A 19,154-nucleotide genomic window follows, 5' to 3' on the forward strand; every position below is an offset into this window, starting at 1 on the left:
TTTCATATTCTACAAAACCTGCCCCTCCACCAATCTTCCAGACACAGCTGTGACGAAGGTTTAATCATATGTTTTGTCATTTTCTGGGATTTGAGCCATTAATATTTATGGGAAATGATGGTTGAGACATTAATTGTAGCTTACGGAATGTACATGGCAATAGTTATTTCATTAAACTGGTGCTTGGAATATGTTTTATATCATTGATTCATTTGCAGAGTCCTTCCAAGTTCAGCATAAGATGTGTAGGAAGGAACTGCAGATGCTGCTTTAAACCGAAGATAGACACAAAAAGCTGGAGTAACTCAGCGGGACAAGCAGCAGCTCTGGAGAGAAGGAATGGGTGACGTTTTGTGTCGAGACCCTTCTTCAGTCTGAACCCGAAATGTCTCATAGACATAGAAACATAGAAATTAGGTGCAGGAGTAGGCCATTCGGCCCTTCGAGCCTGCACCGCCATTCAATATGATCATGGCTGATCATCCAACTCAGTATCCCGTACCTGCCTTCTCTCCATACCCCCTGATCCCCTTAGCCACAAGGGCCACATCTAACTCCCTCTTAAATATAGTCAATGAACTGGCCTCAACTACCCTCTGTGGCAGAGAGTTCCAGAGATTCACCACTCTCTGCGTCTCCATTCCTTCTCTCCAGAGATGCTGCCTGTCCTGCTGAGTTACTCCAGCTTTTTGTGCCTATCTACAGCATAAGATGTGCTGAGTCAAAAGCCAATAAGGGGTATCCATTATGATTTGATTTATTAATTACGAATGCAATAGACTGATTTTATTTTTCTCATCAAGTGCCAGTATATTTTTGACAATTGGGCGATTTAGTTTAAAGATACAGCGTGGAAACAATCCCTTCGGCCCAGCATGACTACGCCATCTAGCGATCACTTGTTCACACTAGTTCTATGTTGTGCTACTGTCTCATTCACTTCCTATGGGCAGTTTACAGCAGCCAATTTACCTACAATCTTGCACGTCACCGGGGTGTGGTGGAAACCGGACCACCTCTCTTTTCCAGCTTTCTCTCCCTCACCATAATCAGTGTGAAGGAAGGTCCCGACCAGAAACCTGAAATATCCTGAACTGCTGAGTTACTCCAGCACTTTGTGTTCTATCTCAAATATGCTGGGAGATGAAGAATGGAATTTTAATCAATGATTTGTTATTTTGGGATTCTTGTAAGTTGAAAGTGTGGTTGCTAGTACCTTGCAGTGGAAGGTAAAAATGGAAGGAAGGACTGAGCTGTGGGCAACATCATGGCACAATGGGCTAAGTGTTCGGCTGGCGACCGGAAGGTAGCCGGTTCGAATCCCGCTTGGAGTGCATACTGTCGTGGTGTCCTTGGGGCAAGACACTTCACCCACCTTTGCCTTTGTGTAAATGTAATGTAATTATGTGAAGCACTTTGGGGTCAATGCAAGTTGACTAAAAATGTGCTATATAAATAAGATTATTATATTTTAAGATTATTATTATCAGGGAACTGATCACAACTCAGATGGGAATCAGTCTGACAATAATGGCTTTGTCACGACATTTTCTACCTGACTATAAAATTAGTCCGCGGCTATAAATTTGCATTAAATGGTCCAAATGTTCTTTATTTGATGATGATAATAGGAGCATAATTAGGCCATTTGGCCAATTTCTCTCTCAACCCCATTCTCTCATGTTCTTCCCATAACTTTTGACACACTTACTAATCAAGAACCTATTAATCTTCATTTTAAAAATACCCAATGACTTGGCCTCCACAGGTTGCTGGGAAGAAGTTGTTCCCGAATCTGGAGGTCACGATATTCAGACTCCTGTCCATCCTGCTCAATGGTAGGAGAGAAATGAGAGTGTGGGCAGCATAGTTTGGTTCTTTAATAATACAAATGCTTTTTTGAGTCAGCGCTTCCTAACCGACTGAGTTCTTAGTTCTTGGTCCTTCAGCCTAAGCTATTTCTTAAATAATTCCATGTGGTACTCAATCTCTCCTGAAGAATTATCTTTAATACAATATTTTGGATTGATTGGAATGATTTTATATGTGTGGTTTTTTTGGAACACTTCACTGGCGGAAATATATTTTGTTCCTCAAATTTAGTGAATTCCTCATCATTTTAAAGATCCCAACACAAGGTGCTTGTGGAACTCAGTGGGCCATGCAACATCTGGAAATTCGATCTGAAGAAGGGTCCCAACTCTTCGACGGAGATGCGATTTTTTTTTCCTGTATCGTATCTCCGTCCGCACTGTGGCCTAACATCAAGGAGTTGGCGGCCTTTGCTGGAGACAGACTTCAGGAGCTCCAACCGCGAGAGCCTGCGGACTTACCATCGTGTCAGGGATCGACCTCGGAGCTCTAACCGCGGGAGCCAGCGGACTTTAACATTGCCGAGCTCGTGTTCCCTGGTTAGAGACCGACTTCGGGAGCTCCAGGCCACAGGAGCTTCGACCACCCCGAGGCGGGGGCTTCAATCGCTCCGACGCGGGAGCTTCGATAGCCTCGACTGCAGATGGCTAGACTGCCCCGACCGCGGGAGAATAAGGAGGAAGAAGATTGGACTTTATTGCCTTCCATCACAGTGAGGAATGTGGGGAATCCGTTGTGGTGGATGTTTATGTTGACTTTTATGTAGTTGTGTGTCTTGTTGTTTTTTTTTACTATGGCTGTATGGTGATTCGAGTTTCACTGTACTTTAATTGGTACACGTGACAACAAACTGACCTTTGAAACTTTGAACCCTAAACGTCGTCAGTCTGAAGAAGGGTCCTGACCCAAAATGTCACCTGCTCATACCTTCAACAGATGCTGCCTGACCCACTGAGTTCCTCCAACTGTTCGTGCTTTGCTCATGATTCCAACATCTGCAGTTTGTCGTGCTTTCATAATTTTAAAGATGTCATTAGACTTATCTTTAATAGAGCCTTCTGCCTACCGAGTCCGTGCTGACCAGTGATCACCCCATACATTAACACTATCTCACTACCAGGGACAATTTACAATTTTACCAAAGCCAATAAACCTACAAACCTGTACGTCTTTGGGATGTGGGAGAAAGCCCACGTGGTCACAGGGAGAACGTACAAACTCCGTACAGACTGCACCTGTAGTGAATTTCTTAATGAACTTGTTGCAATAGAATGATAGAAATATACAGGAAGAGAAATAGGAATAGAATGCCAGACAATAGTACAAATGCGTTAAAAAAATATATACAGCTGTAAGTCTCCATTCAAATTCCAACCATCGCACACCAAACCTAATTTTTAGATTTTTTCTTACACTGATCAGTCTTGTCTTTCTGTGCATGCACACTAGATGTCCCCGTAAGCATCCATACAGAACACAAGCAGATGCAGGATCTCCCTGGATTAGGAAGACCTGATTTATGGAAATTCGACAATGCATATTCTTCCATAAATCTTGAAAACATCTTTCAAGCTAGTAATAGTATTAATAAAATACTTAGCAGCATTCATTGATATCTGAACATAGTATATGTTCCAAAGTTATTGAAACATATAAGATTATTAAGTGTTTGGACATGCTAGAGCCAGGGAACATGTTCCCGATGTTGGGGGAGTCCTGAAGCAGGGGCCACAGTTTAAGAATAAGGGGTAAGCCATTTAGAACGGAGATGAGGAAATACTTTTTCACACAGAGAGTTGTGAGTCTGCCTCGTAGGGCGGTGGAGGCCGGTTCTCTGGATGTTTTCAAGAGAGAGTTAGATAGAGCTCTTAAAGATAGCGCAAGGAATATGGGGAGAAGGCAGGAAGGCAGGGTACTGATTGTGGATGATTAAGCATGATCACATTGAATGGCCTACTCCTACACCTATTGTCTATTGTCTATTGTTGGAGTAACTCAGCAGGTCAGGGAGCAACTCTGGAGAATATGGATAGACGACTTTTCGGGTCGGGACCCTTCTTCAGAAATGTTGCTGATCCATGTTCTCCAGAGATACTGCCTGCTCCGTTGTTTTACACCAGCGCTTTGTGTGTTTTTTTTTGTAATGCAGCATCTGCAGTTCCTTGTGCCTACTGTATACATTGTGACGATGCAAATTCTCCCCTAAATTTTTTAATACTTTTTCAAGCTTTTCATGGTGTTAATTTACAACTGGGTGCAACATATGCTCCATTAGTTTAATTATGGGCAGCGTTAGAGCGAACATAATTGGTGAAATGAAAGAATCATAGCAAGTATGTGCAAAGCAATACGATATGGGTGGCAATATAGAAAACGGACATTTTTGATATAGAAAAAATAGTTTATGCACATTTCTCAGAAATGAAAGTCTAATGTAATCTGGAGACTGCCTGTACTTAGGTTTACAGTTACTTACGTTAACAGCATGTCCTGCATGTGCAATTTTCTATCTCAGCAGTTTCATTTCAGAAACATTTTCTTTCCAATTTTTATGAGTATTGGGCAGAGGTAGTAAATTCTGCTTATCAGCAAATATATCAGTTTTATTCTCTTTTACTCTTTAAGCACATGACACAGTGGTGCAACTGGTAGAACTGCTGCCTCGCAGTGCCAGAGACCCGGGTTTGATCCTCACTCGGGTGCTGTCTGTTTGGTGTTTGCACGTTCTCCCTGTGTGTCCTCCCGGTACTCCGGTTTCCTCCCACATCACAAAGATGCGCTGGTTTGTAGGTTAATTGACCTCTATAAATTGACCCTAGTGTGTAGGGAATGGATGAGAAGGTGAGAAGATATCGAACCAGTGTGAACAGGGGAGTTGGGTGGCTAGTATCAATCACTGCGGACGGTGGCCGAAGGGCCTGTCTCTATGCTGTATCTCTAAACTTTTGAGTGTTGAGTAATCAAGCAAGCAAGCAGTGTTTCTCTTATTTCTGTTCTTGTCACTATTGGACATAAGGAAGATACCAACTGCTGAGCCTCTGTGGGGTTTTCATCGTGCAATAGGATTATTTTCAAATTGTTCACCAGATTTGAAGGGTCACAAACCATTTCCACACATTTCTGGCAAATGCTGGTTGCAAAGCCAGCGTACAGCTGTTCACTGCAGAAGCCCACGAAGGCAGCATGGTCCCCGATTGTCAAGGAGTGATATTCTTCTTTTACTTACACTTTCTTTTCATTTTAGTTACAATTTCAGTTTGTTTATTTTCATCACAATCAGGCCACTGACTAGTGCATTCTCAGACACCATGAACTGTTCATGTTTTTTTGGCATGTGTTAAGTTTAGGTTTATTATTGTCACGTGCACCAAGATACAGTGAATAGCTTTGTTTTATGTTCCATCCAAACAGATCAGTCATATTGTACCATTGGCCACTAGGGGCGCCGCATTGATGGCAGCCTCTGCCTACAGTCTGTCTGTTTTTCTCTTCTTTTTAATTTTTAGTCAGTTTTAAAGTTTGTTTTGGAGATTTCTTTAACTTTTCTATGTGGGGGGAGGGGGGTAGGGTAAGGGGGAAACCGTTTCCCAGTCATTTCCTGGCGAGGATGCGACTATTCTCCGAGTCGCGACCTCGCGGCCTACCACCTGGATTGGAGCGGCCTTTCCTGCTAGGGACCGGATCAGAGTTTCAGCAGCGGCGGTGCAGCGCCGGATACATCGCGGTGCGGGCAATTGCTTACCTGGATCGCCATTGAAGCTCCGGAGTGCTGGGCCTGCTGCTTCAACATCGGAGCTGTGGTTCGTAGCGCTCCCAGCGCGGGCGGCGCTGACTTCAACATCGCGCAGTCCTGGGACCCTTTGCCGAGGACCGCCAGCGTTGAATCTCCGCCCAGCGTGGCCTGTGGACTTCGGGAGCCGTGGAGGTGGTCGATTCGGATGTCCAAGCTGCTGAGGTTGTCCTCCAGTCCCTACGTCGGACTTCCATCATCTCGGCGAGCGGGCCTGAACGTTGGGCGACAGCGGGGCGACAGCGGAGGACAACAGAGGACGATGACTGAATTTTGGAACCTTGCCTCACAGTGGGGAAACTTTAATCCCGCTGTGTGGGGATGTCTGTGTTAAAGACTATCGTGTTCTGTGCTCTTTATTATTCGTATGACTGTATGGTGACCGCACATTTCACTGCACCAATTGGTACATGTGACAAATAAATGTATCTTGTATCTTTTATCTTGTAAATAAATGTAATCAAGTCAAACTCAAATACAATAGGTAGAGCAAAGTGCAGAATATAGTTCTCAACATTGTAGTACGTCAGTCCCAGAGACAAATTCCAACGTTCGCAATGATGGTGAGGTAAATCGGACAGTCAGAATCCTTTGGTCTGCATTCTGAGAACAAAATGTAAATTCTGAATGTGTGACATTTATATGTGGAGCAGTTTTACGGTGGCACATCTTAAAAAAACCCACAAAATTTCCAAATAGGCCAAATAGGCAAAGAGGTAAAGTTGGTTATTCTGCCCTAAACTGGCCATCTGCCAAACACCGACTCACTGAAAAAGCCACACACTTTGCCACAAGTAAGTAAAATCTCATGATCTTTACATCACTGTGTGGCACCACTGATATTTTGCAGTACAATGAAACAACTAAATAAGAGAAGCCTTGCAGATGAGTGAGAGCCTGGTTAAGCGATTCGGACATAGGTTTAAGGTGAGAGGGGAAATATTTAATTGGAACTTGAGGAACGGACAGCACCTGTAGTCAGGATCGGACCCATGTCTCTGGCGCTGTAAGGGACAACATCATTTAAAAGACATTTGGTCTGGTACATGGATAGGAAAGGTTTAGAAGGATATGGGCCAAATATGGGCAGGTGAGACTAGCATTGATGGGACATCATGGCCTGTTTCTGCTGTATGACATTATGACTCTGACATCGAAGACAATCTGGGATTCATGGGGTTAAGGGGTGAGAGTACTGGGTGTAAAATGATTCTGGTTGATACTACCCTTTGAATTGTTTGTCCAAAATACGAGTGGGAGAAAAGCAGAGATATATTGATCCCACAATAAAATAAAGAGATGCTAGCGCTGAATTTTTTTTTCATTACAGAGAAGAAAAAAATATCTTAGCTTCCTGCTTCCTCCCAAATGATTGACATGGAGATCAAAGCAATGTTTGTCAGTTGTGTGCTTTTTTGGGTGGATGGCACGTGAAAAGTCACGCCCTAGCTCATAGAGGATATAGCCAAGGGACACCAGCAGGGTGTCCATGCCAATTCCGCAGAGAAACATCATCATGCAAGAGCTGTTCATGTGCAACGTAGCCGACTGGCCGCTGAGGGACGCACTGTAGCTTGGTGGAGCCAACGCCAAGGCTCTGTGGGGGAGGACCACAGTCTAGGGTCGTCACACTGCTGGATGTTGAGGGGCAGGGTGTGGTGGAGATGCTCCTCAAGCAAGGGAAGGATTATCTCCCCAGGGGGCCCCAGGGGTGGCAAGGGTGCCGGCTATAATCATGTTTCGGTGAACACTGCCAAATAGGACGCTGATGAATGTATCTATAGCCGCTGAGAATGTCGGAAGAATATTTGCACAGTTCTTGCTTTGGATATATTTTTTATTCTGAATAAATGATTTTAAAAAACTGCCCTCCTCATGTGCTGATGGACGTTAGAGCTGTGAGGTGTGAGTTCAGCCTATCAAATCTCAGTTGGGAATTTGACAGACTCATAATTGGAAAGATTATCGGGGACTTGGGTGAGCATCCAGGCAGAACAGCCCACCCCAACATCTGTATTATTCAGCATTTTTATCCAGGATTAGTCACTCACATTGCACTCGTCCATTGTTCTGCCGTTGGACGTAGTTCTGGCAAAGAGGCCATTTAATCAATTGCTGAGTTTTTTCCACAACATTGTATCCAAAGCATTTCTTTGTCCGAATTGAAAAACAGTTGGCATTAAATCTAGTAAAATGTATTTACATTTCAAATTGAGAAACTGCTTGAGTTCTGCTTTTTCATATATACCTTCACAGACAAAGACAAAACAGCTCTTGTTTACCGACAAATTGACTAATATATTGACAGCTACAGCATGGAAACAGGTCCTACGAGCCCATGCCAACCATTGATCACCAATTCAACCCAGTTCTATGTTATCTCACTTTTGCATCCACTCCCTACACACTAAGGACAATTTACAGAGGCCAATGAACCCAGGAAACCTGCATGTCTTTGGGATGTTGGAGGAACCCAGAGGAAACGCATGCACTCCCAGGGAGAATGCGCAAACTCCACACAGAAAGCATCCAAGGTCAAGATTGAACACGGGTCTCTGGCTCTGCCAGCTGTGCTGTTATGCTGCCCTTTCACTGGAACATGTATTTCATTTTTTAAAGAAAGTTTGAACCTCAATGATATATTGTTCTACATGTGCTGCAGAAATTGATTCATTTTGGTACGTACTGATTTTTGAGTAAAAGTTCTCTTTTGAGTATTTTGGGTAATGTTGTTATTCACTCTCTTTGGAGGAAACACAGGAGTGTACACACTTATTTGCAGCACAGTGGCGCAGCAGTAGGGCAGCTGCCTTACAATGTCAAAGACTCGCTACCGGTGCTGTCTGTACGGAGTTTGACCACGTGGGTTTTCCCCCTGTACTTTGGTTTCCACCATCTTACCAAAGATGTGCAGGTTTGTAGGTTAATTGGCCTCTGTAAATCTCCCCTAGTTTAGTTTTCTTTAGTTTACCTTAGCGATACAGTGGGGAAACGGGCCCTTCTGCCCACCGGCCCAACCATCGATCATCCATACATTAGTTCAATGTTATCCCAGCTTCAAATTCTACACACTAGGGGCAATTTACAGCAGCTAATTATCCTACAAACTTGGATGTTTTTGGAATGTGGGATAAAACCGGAACACCTGAAAGAAATCCGCAGGGAAAACGTGCAAACTCCACACAGACAGCGCCCTTAGTCAGGATCGAACCCGGGTCTCTGGCGTGAGTACAGCAGTCTTACCACTATGCCACCCTTTATGTGTGTGTGTGTAAGATGCCAAAGTGGAATAACATGGAACTAGTGTGAACAGGTGGTTTATGGTCAGTGTGGACTCATCGGCTGAAGGGCCTATTTCCATGCTGTATCGCACAACTTGAATGTTGTTTGGCCTGAGCTATGATACTATTTTCTCAGTCCCTGGCAGTGTACAGAAAATGGGTTATTAGTGTAACTGCTTGAGATCATTGATAGCTATTGCCAGAAAGCCAATCCACAAAAATTAAAAAGTTGAACCATGCATTGGCCAGTTATGTAGGTTTTTTCTTCAAAATATTTATTGAAAAGATTGTTCATACTTCTTTGTTTATTTTGCTCCCTGACCTAGTAGGTACTAAATGCATGACAAATGGCAAAATAACTGAATTGTGAAATGTGCTTCACTGAAAACACAATTTATCAGTTGCTTTTTTACGTAAGCTTGTTTGCTGAAATATTGATGAATGGATTTCAGAAAAGGATCTCGAGCCAACAATTTATTTTCCCTCTCTCCCCTTCTAGTTTAATGTGACGATTCGGTCATCTCTACAGCGGCTCCAGGAACAGATTAACCAACTGAAGGATTCCTTGTTGCGAAATCTGTCCACCCGTCAAATGTATCCTTTTAAAATGTTGTCGCTATTGAGGCTGCACGATATTAGGTAAGCTGATAGTGTGTGCAGGCTATTTATTGAAGCTGTGGCAAACAATTATTAAATATTTCTGGTAAACATCCTAAAACATCCCAAAATATAAACATAATTCGTGCTTCTGCATTTTAAAAAATTACAGTGAAGATTTTCTAAGCGTACTTGTTTTTACTGCTAGGCAAGCTACAAGAAAATTGATTCTGAGCTAAAATCTGATCATTTAAAAAAAAAACATTTATAGGATGGAGTTAATATATAAAATATAACAGGAAGCTTGTGTGAATTAATCCAAAATTAACTGATACTCACGTGTTCTGTGTAGCACTGAAGACAAAATAAATTGTGACACAAAGTGCTGGAGTAACTCAGCGGGTCAGCCAGCATCTCTGGAGGACATGGACAGGTGATGTTTTGGGTCAGGATCCTTCTTCAAACCCGATCTGAAACGTCACCTATATATGTTTCCCATAGATGCTGCCTGACTCGCTGACTTACTCCAGCAATTTGTGTAGTTTTATGTACACCAGGATCTGTGATTCCTTGTTTCTAAACTAAATTGTGAGACTTTGCTATTGCCAGATACATTATCATAGGGTTTTGGATTTCACTTGATAAAAATTGAAGATGTATATATTAACGTGCAAATTAATAGCATAAGTAGACCACTCAGTCCATTCAGTCTGCTCCAGATTGCAAAAAGCCGATGTCTGATCTAAACGTCTCCTTGTAAGATAGTAACGTGTGTATCATCAATCTAAAGGGTTATTTTGATAGAAAAAATGCATAGAATTTGTCTCCATCCAAAAACATCAGTAACCAGATGCTACAGATTTAAGATACCAAACTAACATATAAAAGTAAGGTGTGTTTTATTTGCAGAAAATAAATTAGATTTAATAATATATTTCAAAGAGTATTGGGTTAAAAACTTGAAAGCAAACATTTGCACGTCCGTGAAGAAATAATAGGGGAGTGGAAGAAATAACGGAGGGGTGAAACTCTTTTAAGTAACTCTTTCAAAGAGCCGGCATGGATACAATGGAATGGACGACCTCCGACTGTGGTGCTCTATGGTTTTATGACAATTCTTTAACAGTTCATATTCAGTACACAGCTTGAAGCAGATAGGCATCAAAACATGCTGGATGATTTGTTAACAAGAGAACGACAGCTTCAAACATCCTTCAAGAAGGATGGCACGGAACCTGAAGTAATGAGGTATGACTTGACTTGAATGGTGATGTTTACGGAAACTACATGGTAAAACAGAATGATACAGACATATTAAAAAAAGTTACCTGAAGTTGTAGTCAAGTGTGTAATTCTCAAAAGTACTGACAACAAAACAGTGAAATTCTTACGCAGCAACAGGCCTGTAAACACAGTGCACATAGATAATATATAATAAACAAAAAAGTCAATAAATTAATAACCACAATAGTAGTGCAAAAACAAACTCCATAGTGCAATCAAAGACAGTCCATGGAAGTTCATAGTTGACATTAATGTTGTGTACTGTTCAAGAGCCTCATCATTGTTGGGAAGAAGCTGTTCTTGAAACGGGTGGTCGGTTTTCAGACACCTCTACCTTATTCCTGATAGTGAAAATGAGACCAGAATGGTGTGGGTCTTTGATAATATAGGCTGCCTGTTTGAGGCTGCAGCTCCTACAGGTCTATTCGATGGTGGGAAGGTCAATTCCCGTGATGGACTATATCATAGAATTCAATATTGTAAAATTCAGTATTGAGTGCAAAAGGTTGTGACATTCTCGGACGGAAAATAAGACTTTTAGGCATTAAAGCGATGGGGGTCGGGAACCTCATGGTCAACCCTGTAGACTGAATTAAGAGTTAAGAAAGATAAGTGTCTCAATACCTGCTCCCTTCCCCACCAATATTTGAGGGGAAATAAATGTTTAATAGTGTCAGTCACCATGGGAATGAAAAGCAAGAAATCTGTGGATGTTGCCTGAAGCTGAAATTAAAAAAACACACTGCAGAGGTATCGATCTGAAGTTTTCCCACGGCTGCAGCAAGGCCTGCTGAACGATTCCAACATTTTTCTGCTCTTATCTGAGATTAGCTTGGTTGCCAGGATTGATTGAAAGACATCAGCATCAGCGATCAACGATATCAGCATCTGCAGTTTGTTCTGTCTCCTGTAACACAAATGCTCAGGCTACATAAGCAGCTCAGAGGCTGGGTATCCCGAAGTGTGGTTTACCTCGCAACACCCAGAGACTTAACACTCATCCACAAGGCATAAGTGAGGAGGGTGTGAAGGAATGCTCTTCTCTTGCCTCGGCAAGTGGAGCTACAATATTACTCAAGAAGCTTTCGTTTGGGCCTTCTTTTGGACCCACCATCCCAAATATTAAAAGATACAAAGTACATCCATGGAGAACTTAGATAGGCAACATTTCGGGTCAGGACCCTTCTTCAGACTGACTTGAAACATCGATCCGAAGACGGATCCCAACCCGAAAAATTACCTATCCATGTTTTTCAGAGATGCTGCCCGATCCGTTGAGTTACTCTACCACTTAATGTCTTGTTTTTTTGTAAACCAGCGTCTGCAGTTCTTTATTGCTACACATTCATTCTTCTCACCAATGATGCATGGAGCCTGAAATGTGTACAATTTACAAACTCACTTTGGTCGCTCAACTAGATAAGTCTAAAGCACCATCCACATCACTATTCTCAGGCATCTGTCACTAAGAATGACAAGGGATGTGATGTCTGGAAATATCACCACCTTCTTGTTCCCTTCCAAGTCACACACCATTTTGACAATTATGACTTTTAAAAGGCATTTGGACATACATGGCTAGGAAGGGTTTGAGAGAACAATGGGCCAAATGCAGGTAGCTGGGACTAGTCCAATATGCCAACTTTGTCAGCATGGACAAGGCGGGCTCTTTTTTCATCATTTGAATCGGGGAACTTTGGAAATTCTGGATTTCGGGCTCAGCTGCTTAATTCTGAAGAACATTTTTGAGTAATAGTGTGTTGGAGTGACTGAAAAATGTGCAACAATCATTATAATTATTGCAGATTATGATTTTGATAGAATGTCACTGGTTATTTAATGTCATTTTTACTCAGCAGACCGAATGAAACACCTTTGGCTTCAGATAACATTAAATGTAATCCCTGCTTGGTGAAAATAAATGCTACTCTGACCTACTAATGGTTTTGTACTCCTTTTTCAGAAGAACATCTTCTGTTGCACCAATGTGCTTTACCAGTGATAATGCAGTGTGATTAAATGTTCCAATTAGCCAGGAATTAGGGATAGTTTTGTGCTGTAAACAAGTCTGCCGTTGTCTGGATTGACATTGTCCAAATCAATTTCACAGAGTTACCCTCACAATTAAAAGAAAGGGGAAACGTATCCCATCAGTCTGTGCTGGATTTGAACCCATATCCCCAAGGTGAAAGGTCTTAGTCTAACCTATCATACTACTCAGTCAATAGTTTTTACTGAGCTGTTTTCATGGTACATTAGTGAATTACTCGTGTGGTCTAATCTTATTGTCGCATTGCCTAGTTAGGGTAGCCCCTTATAGACTTTACTCAGGATAAAAGAGCAATAAAAATCTGGTATTTTGAAAAAAAAATTCTGAAGATGTTATCAATGAAATAATAAATCTTCAAATCAATACATTCAAATTTGTTGCTTCAAGATTGACTCATTTGTTTGGGTCCCTAATTAAGAAGAGATTCAACTCCAGATTGTATTTGAGTGACAGTTTTGAACCGTAATTGCTCTCATCCTGAAGCTAACATGCCTTCAGCAAAGGATGCTATCCTATTAATGCGCAGTTTATTTATTTATTTAATATGCTGCATAATTTTCTCAATGGAGAAAGGCAACTGGAGAAACAAAGCTGTTTTTGGGTCAACCAAAGTGTACTGATCTGAAGTTAGTTCTGTGGTTTATCCTTGAATATAGTGAACACATGGAGATTTATCGTGTTCAGCTAATAAATTCAACTTTAGGATATGAATTCATTCTGGTTAAAACTAGCAATATCGCAACCCTATTGTTCAATTAATGCAAATGTGAAAAGAACTGTGAAATATCCCCAAATCCAGGATCGATGTAAATTATTTATAGTCTGTTTTTTATTTCTGTTCACTGAGCTTGTGTGGGTTTGCTAAAATCTATATTGTGAAGTTGTTTCTTGCAATGGCAGTTCGCATTTCTTTTATGCAATGTGACCTTAATGAAAAATTCCAGTCTGCAATCTTGTTAAACTTTGTCATGTAATTAGGCGACGTTGAGGCAAATCGTGAAGACTTTTTTTTCAAGTAAAACAATAGTAAATCCTAATGTGTGGCCTCTGTCAAAAAAAAGGCTGCGGTTGGATTATCAGAGACACTTAGGAAGTTTTTTTTCTGGAAAGAATTTGCAGTGAAACAATGGTCTGGTGAAGATTAGCTGCAGGTTATTAAACAGCGATGCAGTTCTCTGATTCCATTTCTCTCCGCTTTTCTATTCCAGCAAATCTCAAAGCCTTATAATTAGTTAAAGCTGATCACAAAAAAAAACAGAAATCATCGACACACTCCACTGCCCTGTGACCATTCCAAAGATTTAGGTGATTAACATGGCAAAAACAGTGGGAGGCTAATTGGATAAGCTTTAATCTTTACACCACCAAAGCAAAGCATAAGTAAGATCAGAGAGGAAAAAGGAAGTAGAATGTGGCACAGTTACAGGTATCAAACATGTCATAAGGATTACAGTCATCAGGTGATATTTGTCATGATTAAAGATGGATTTGTAACAGGTGGTTAGGAAAAAGATGGTGCTGCAGATTGTTGCTAATTGCTTTCATTATAACACAATGTCCTTAAAACTTGGAATTGACTGTGTTTCTACATTTGAGGATTTGGCTCGACATACTGGATGGAATAAGAATCTAATGCATTTTCTTGTCAGCATTTTTAAATTTTAAAATTCTTGCACCCCCTGTACAACACTCATTGTTTACTTGTTTTGCAGTCTTATAACCATATAACCATATAACAATTACAGCACGGAAACAGGCCATCTCGACCCTTCTAGTCCGTGCCGAACACATAATCTCCCCTAGTCCCATATACCTGCGCTCAGACCATAACCCTCCATTCCCTTCCCATCCATATAACTATCCAATTTATTTTTAAATGATAAAAACAAACCTGCCTCCACCACCTTCACTGGAAGCTCATTCTACACAGCTACCACTCTCTGAGTAAAGAAGTTCCCCCTCATGTTACCCCTAAACTTCAGTCCCTTAATTCTCATGTCATGTCCCCTTGTTTGAATCTTCCCTACTCTCAGTGGGAAAAGCTTTTCCACCTCAAGTCTGTCTATCCCTCTCATCATTTTAAAAACCTCTATCAAGTCCCCCCATAACCTTCTGTGCTCCAAAGAATAAAGCCCTAACTTGTTCAACCTTTCTCTGTAACTTAGTTGCTGAAACCCAGGCAACATTCTAGTAAATCTCCTCTGTACTCTCTCTATTTTGTTGCCTTTGCATTTAGTAAAATATCAGCAAATCCAGCTTTGATGTAAATTACTTATAGCTTGCATTTTATTGCTGTTTACTGAGCTTCCTAAAATCTATTGCATGACATTATTTCTGGAAATGGCAGTTCACATTTATTTTATGTACTGTAACCTAAATGAAGAATTCCATTTGGCAATCCTGTTGAATGTTGTGTTTAAGAAAGAACTGCAGATGCTGGAAAAATCGATGGTAGACAAAAATGCTGGAGAAAGTCAGCGGGTGAGGCAGCATCTATGGAGCGAAGGAATAGGCGACGTTTCGGGTCGAGACCCTTCTTCAGTCCATCAGTCTGAAGAAGGGTGTCGACCCAAAATGTCGCCTATTCCTTGTCTACCTTTGTTGAATGTTTATCTGATAAACTATAGCACACAAGTTTGTGATATGGAATGAAGAGACTCAAAGGACCTTGTATGGCCAAGAACAAAGCGGGGGTCCGGCAGAGAGCCGCTGAGAACGAGGGGGCACCTGGTGAGGGGAGCTTGGGTGGGGGCTGTGTGGTGTAGGTGCGGCTGTGGGGTGTAGCAGCCACCTCACAGAAGATAGAGAGGGAGGATAGGACTGTTGGTGAATTTGACGGTGAATTTTTGCAACTTTTTGGCACCCACGTGAAACGTGGCGACACTTGTGTGCTGCCTAGGTGAGATTTGCTATGTGATTTTACCAGGTTGTATGCAAAAACAAAACATTTCACAGTACCTAGGTACATGTAACAATAAATATAATTGAATTCAAACTTTGTTTGTGAGGGTGATTGTTTTAAAAAATTAAGCATTGTGCTCTTTTTACCTGTGCATTCTCCTTCTTTCATGTCCATCTTCCATGATTCAAATGTTGACCTCGCTGTCCTGAAAAGGACGCAAGCTTCTGGCGACAATCAGTGGAAGCCATCACTTGTGGCATTAATTCATTTAGAATAATTCTAAAAGTTCAAATAGCATACCACCTCCCCAGCCAAAAACACTTCTTTACCGAATGAGAGTCATGTAGAATTTTCTTATTTTATTACCATTAGGTTTGAGAAAGATTAAGTTTAAAATTTCCTGCAAACACCAAATTATTTTTCAAAAACATTTGTCAAATGATGGATTATTAAATAAAGTATGAAATAGTATAAATTGTTCACAAAATATATTTGTTGGATTTGGATAATGGGTGGATAAACATTTGATTTAATGCATAATACCTGCCATCCTTGTCATTGAATTTCATTTTGGTTTTGGCTGTTCAGTTTAGACTTAGACTTTAGAGATATAGGGTGGAAACAGGCCCTTCGGCCCACCGAGTCTGTGCCGACCAGTGATCATCCCATACACTAGCACCACCCTACACACTAGGGACAATTTACAATTTTACTGAAGTCAATTAACCAAGTCACAGGGAGAACATATAAACTCTGTACAGCCAGCACCCGTAGTGAGCATCGAACCTGGATCTCTGGCACCATAAGGCAGCAGCTCCACTGTTGCGCCACTGTGCCGCCCCGAATCAATACATTTAGCGTGATTGAATGATTACTAAATCTATTTTATATTTCTGTTGTCAGGACCCTTCATGATGTATTTCCCTCCCTAAATCCCAATGCCTGTCTTTCTTCTATTAAGACATTCTTAAATAACCCAAGTTAAGTTTTCAATCATCTTCCCTATTATCTTCTTTTGAGGCATGATGTTTGCTACTGTTCTGATGTGCCTTGAAAAACTTTACTACTTTAATATATAGTTCATAAATATACGGTTTAAATGTTTCACTATTTAAAATTGTATTTAAACGCAAGTTGTTTGAGTGTGATTACGTTAGGTCAATCATTTATCTAACAAACTCACATGAAATTGTTTATTATTATCAAGGTACTAAGGTACAGAGAAAAGCTTTGTTTTGCATGCTATCCAAACAAATCAGATAATATATACGTAAATGTAATCAAGTCAAACTCAATTACTGTAGTTAGAGGAATGGAAAAGATACAGAGTGCAGAATATAGTTCTCAGCAATGTAGCGCATCAGTTCTAGAGACAAAGTTCAGTGTCAGTAATGGAGTACATAACCAAGTTAATGTATTCATTGCAACTTATTGGATTTGTATTTAACTTTTAGGACTAGCCTTATAAGTACAGATCCAAAGACTGATCTCACCAACCCTTGGTTAATGGAGGAACCAGAAGAAACTAGAGGGCTTGATTTTAGTGAAATCAAACATCAACAGCAGATGATCATACAAGGTAAAACCTATCTTTATGAAAGTTCATAAATACTATATTTTTAAGTAGATCTAAAAAAATGGCCAAGCCCTCCTTGGAGATTTGGTCTTCATTAATACCAGAGGTATAAACAAGCAAAAATAATAACTGAAAGACTACCTGAATAAAGGATTTGAAAACTGATTTTAGTAAAATACATCCAGAAATAATTTTAATGTTCTGACTTCACTTCAAGAATTTATAAAGTAAATAAAAATGTACAATGATAAATATAAAAATATTGTAAATACTTAAACTAAAAATCAACTAAAGTTAATGTTCAACGTTAAATAGCCTTAAGAGTTAAATTATCATTTTACATCAATGATTTCTTATCAAAAGCCAAATAGCGATCTGCCTCATTAACGCAAGAAAATGGTTTAAATTTTAAAATCTGTAGAATATGGAATTTTCCATGCTTTTGAAAGTAATGGACAGAACATGGTGCTTCCTGTGATCCTTTTGTAAATTCATTTTTAAATTCATGCTGAAAAGATTGTGATGCATTACATTATAAATTCAATTCAATTTCTATCCATACATTGATTGTAAGCTATAAATACGTAGTCAAGAGTTATATGTTTAGAGCTGATATGAATTCAAACTTAATATATAGGCATGTCATTGAAAGATAATGCAATGCCTAATGTGACTATTTCACTAACATTAATGCTTTTATGCACTGGAGCTCATTTAAGTTTTAATCAGATCCTGATAAACTAATTACAATTGAAGGAAGCCATTTGGAAAATTAGTTTTTAGACCTTTTGATTCGTTTATATGAAAAATGAGATGATTTGCAATGAGCTTTGCAGATCTGAAATCTGATATACAAAGCAAACTCACTAGGTGGCAGCTTTTTGCAAAGAAACCGAACAATCAGACTTCATAGCCCAAAGTTAGTTCGAAAGTCTTGTATTTGGACAGGTACATGTGAAACTGAAGAGATGACCACTGGAAAGTATTCAGAGTGCACAGTTACATAATATTGTGCAGTATAATTGCAGCTAAATGCTTGTAGGAAATGAGTGTTGTGTTTAGCTTAGTTTAGTTTATTATTGTCAAGATATACACAAATAGCTGGAATAACTCAGTGGGACAGGCAGCATCTCTGGAGAGAGGGATTGGGTGACTTTTTCGGGTCGAGACCCTTTTTCAGACTTATTGACATGTGTGACGACGTACAGTGAAAAGGTTTAATTTGCGTGCTATCCAAACAAAGAAAAGACTATACATGAATACAATCATTCCATCCACCGTTCATAGATAAAGGAAAAAGGGTACAACATTTAGTTTAAGCAGAGTTGATGTTGTCACAGTACTTTGCCTGTACCTCAGTTCAATTTCATCTAATATAAATATATCAAGGTTGAAATCATGAAATGTGTTCATGCACTCTGTAGGACAATATTAAAGTTTTAATCTCTTGATAGAGCTGAATCTATTATCTCTCTTTGGTAATATTAAAAAGTATATTACAGTGGCAGCCGGATCCTGTTCAGCTCTGAGCCTGTGTTTAAACGTGACTAGTGTCCTGAATGTGAGAATTATGCCAGTCAGTGTGAAGAAGGGAATGTTAAATAGTGCTCCCGTCACACAGCGTACATGTTTACAATGATGTTCACACCAGCAGATGCAGAGGAATAATAGTTACTCACAGCTGTGCAATTATTTAAATCAGAATTTCATTTGGCACGCTGTTTAATGTAAGGTATGATTTCAGTGGGGTCATATAATGTTACATTCTCAGGATTTATAAAGATAATGCAAGTTATCTAATA

The 19,154-nt window shown here is 40.2% G+C and overlaps 1 protein-coding gene across 4 annotated transcripts in view; it reads left to right on the plus strand.

Annotated features, from left to right (window-relative positions):
* Positions 1 to 19,154, plus strand: part of stx8 (syntaxin 8) — a 173,944-nt gene that overhangs the window by 14,032 nt on the left and 140,758 nt on the right. For all 4 annotated transcript variants that reach the window (XM_055654217.1, XM_055654214.1, XM_055654218.1 and 1 more), the window contains exons 3-5: positions 9,443 to 9,537; positions 10,678 to 10,788; positions 17,231 to 17,355. In XM_055654217.1, coding sequence (XP_055510192.1) covers positions 9,443 to 9,537; positions 10,678 to 10,788; positions 17,231 to 17,355 — 331 coding nt within the window. The remainder of the gene's footprint in view (positions 1 to 9,442; positions 9,538 to 10,677; positions 10,789 to 17,230; positions 17,356 to 19,154) is intronic.

Source organism: Leucoraja erinacea, chromosome 23, assembly GCF_028641065.1.
Source record: "Leucoraja erinacea ecotype New England chromosome 23, Leri_hhj_1, whole genome shotgun sequence".
NCBI classification, from domain to species: domain Eukaryota; kingdom Metazoa; phylum Chordata; class Chondrichthyes; order Rajiformes; family Rajidae; genus Leucoraja; species Leucoraja erinaceus.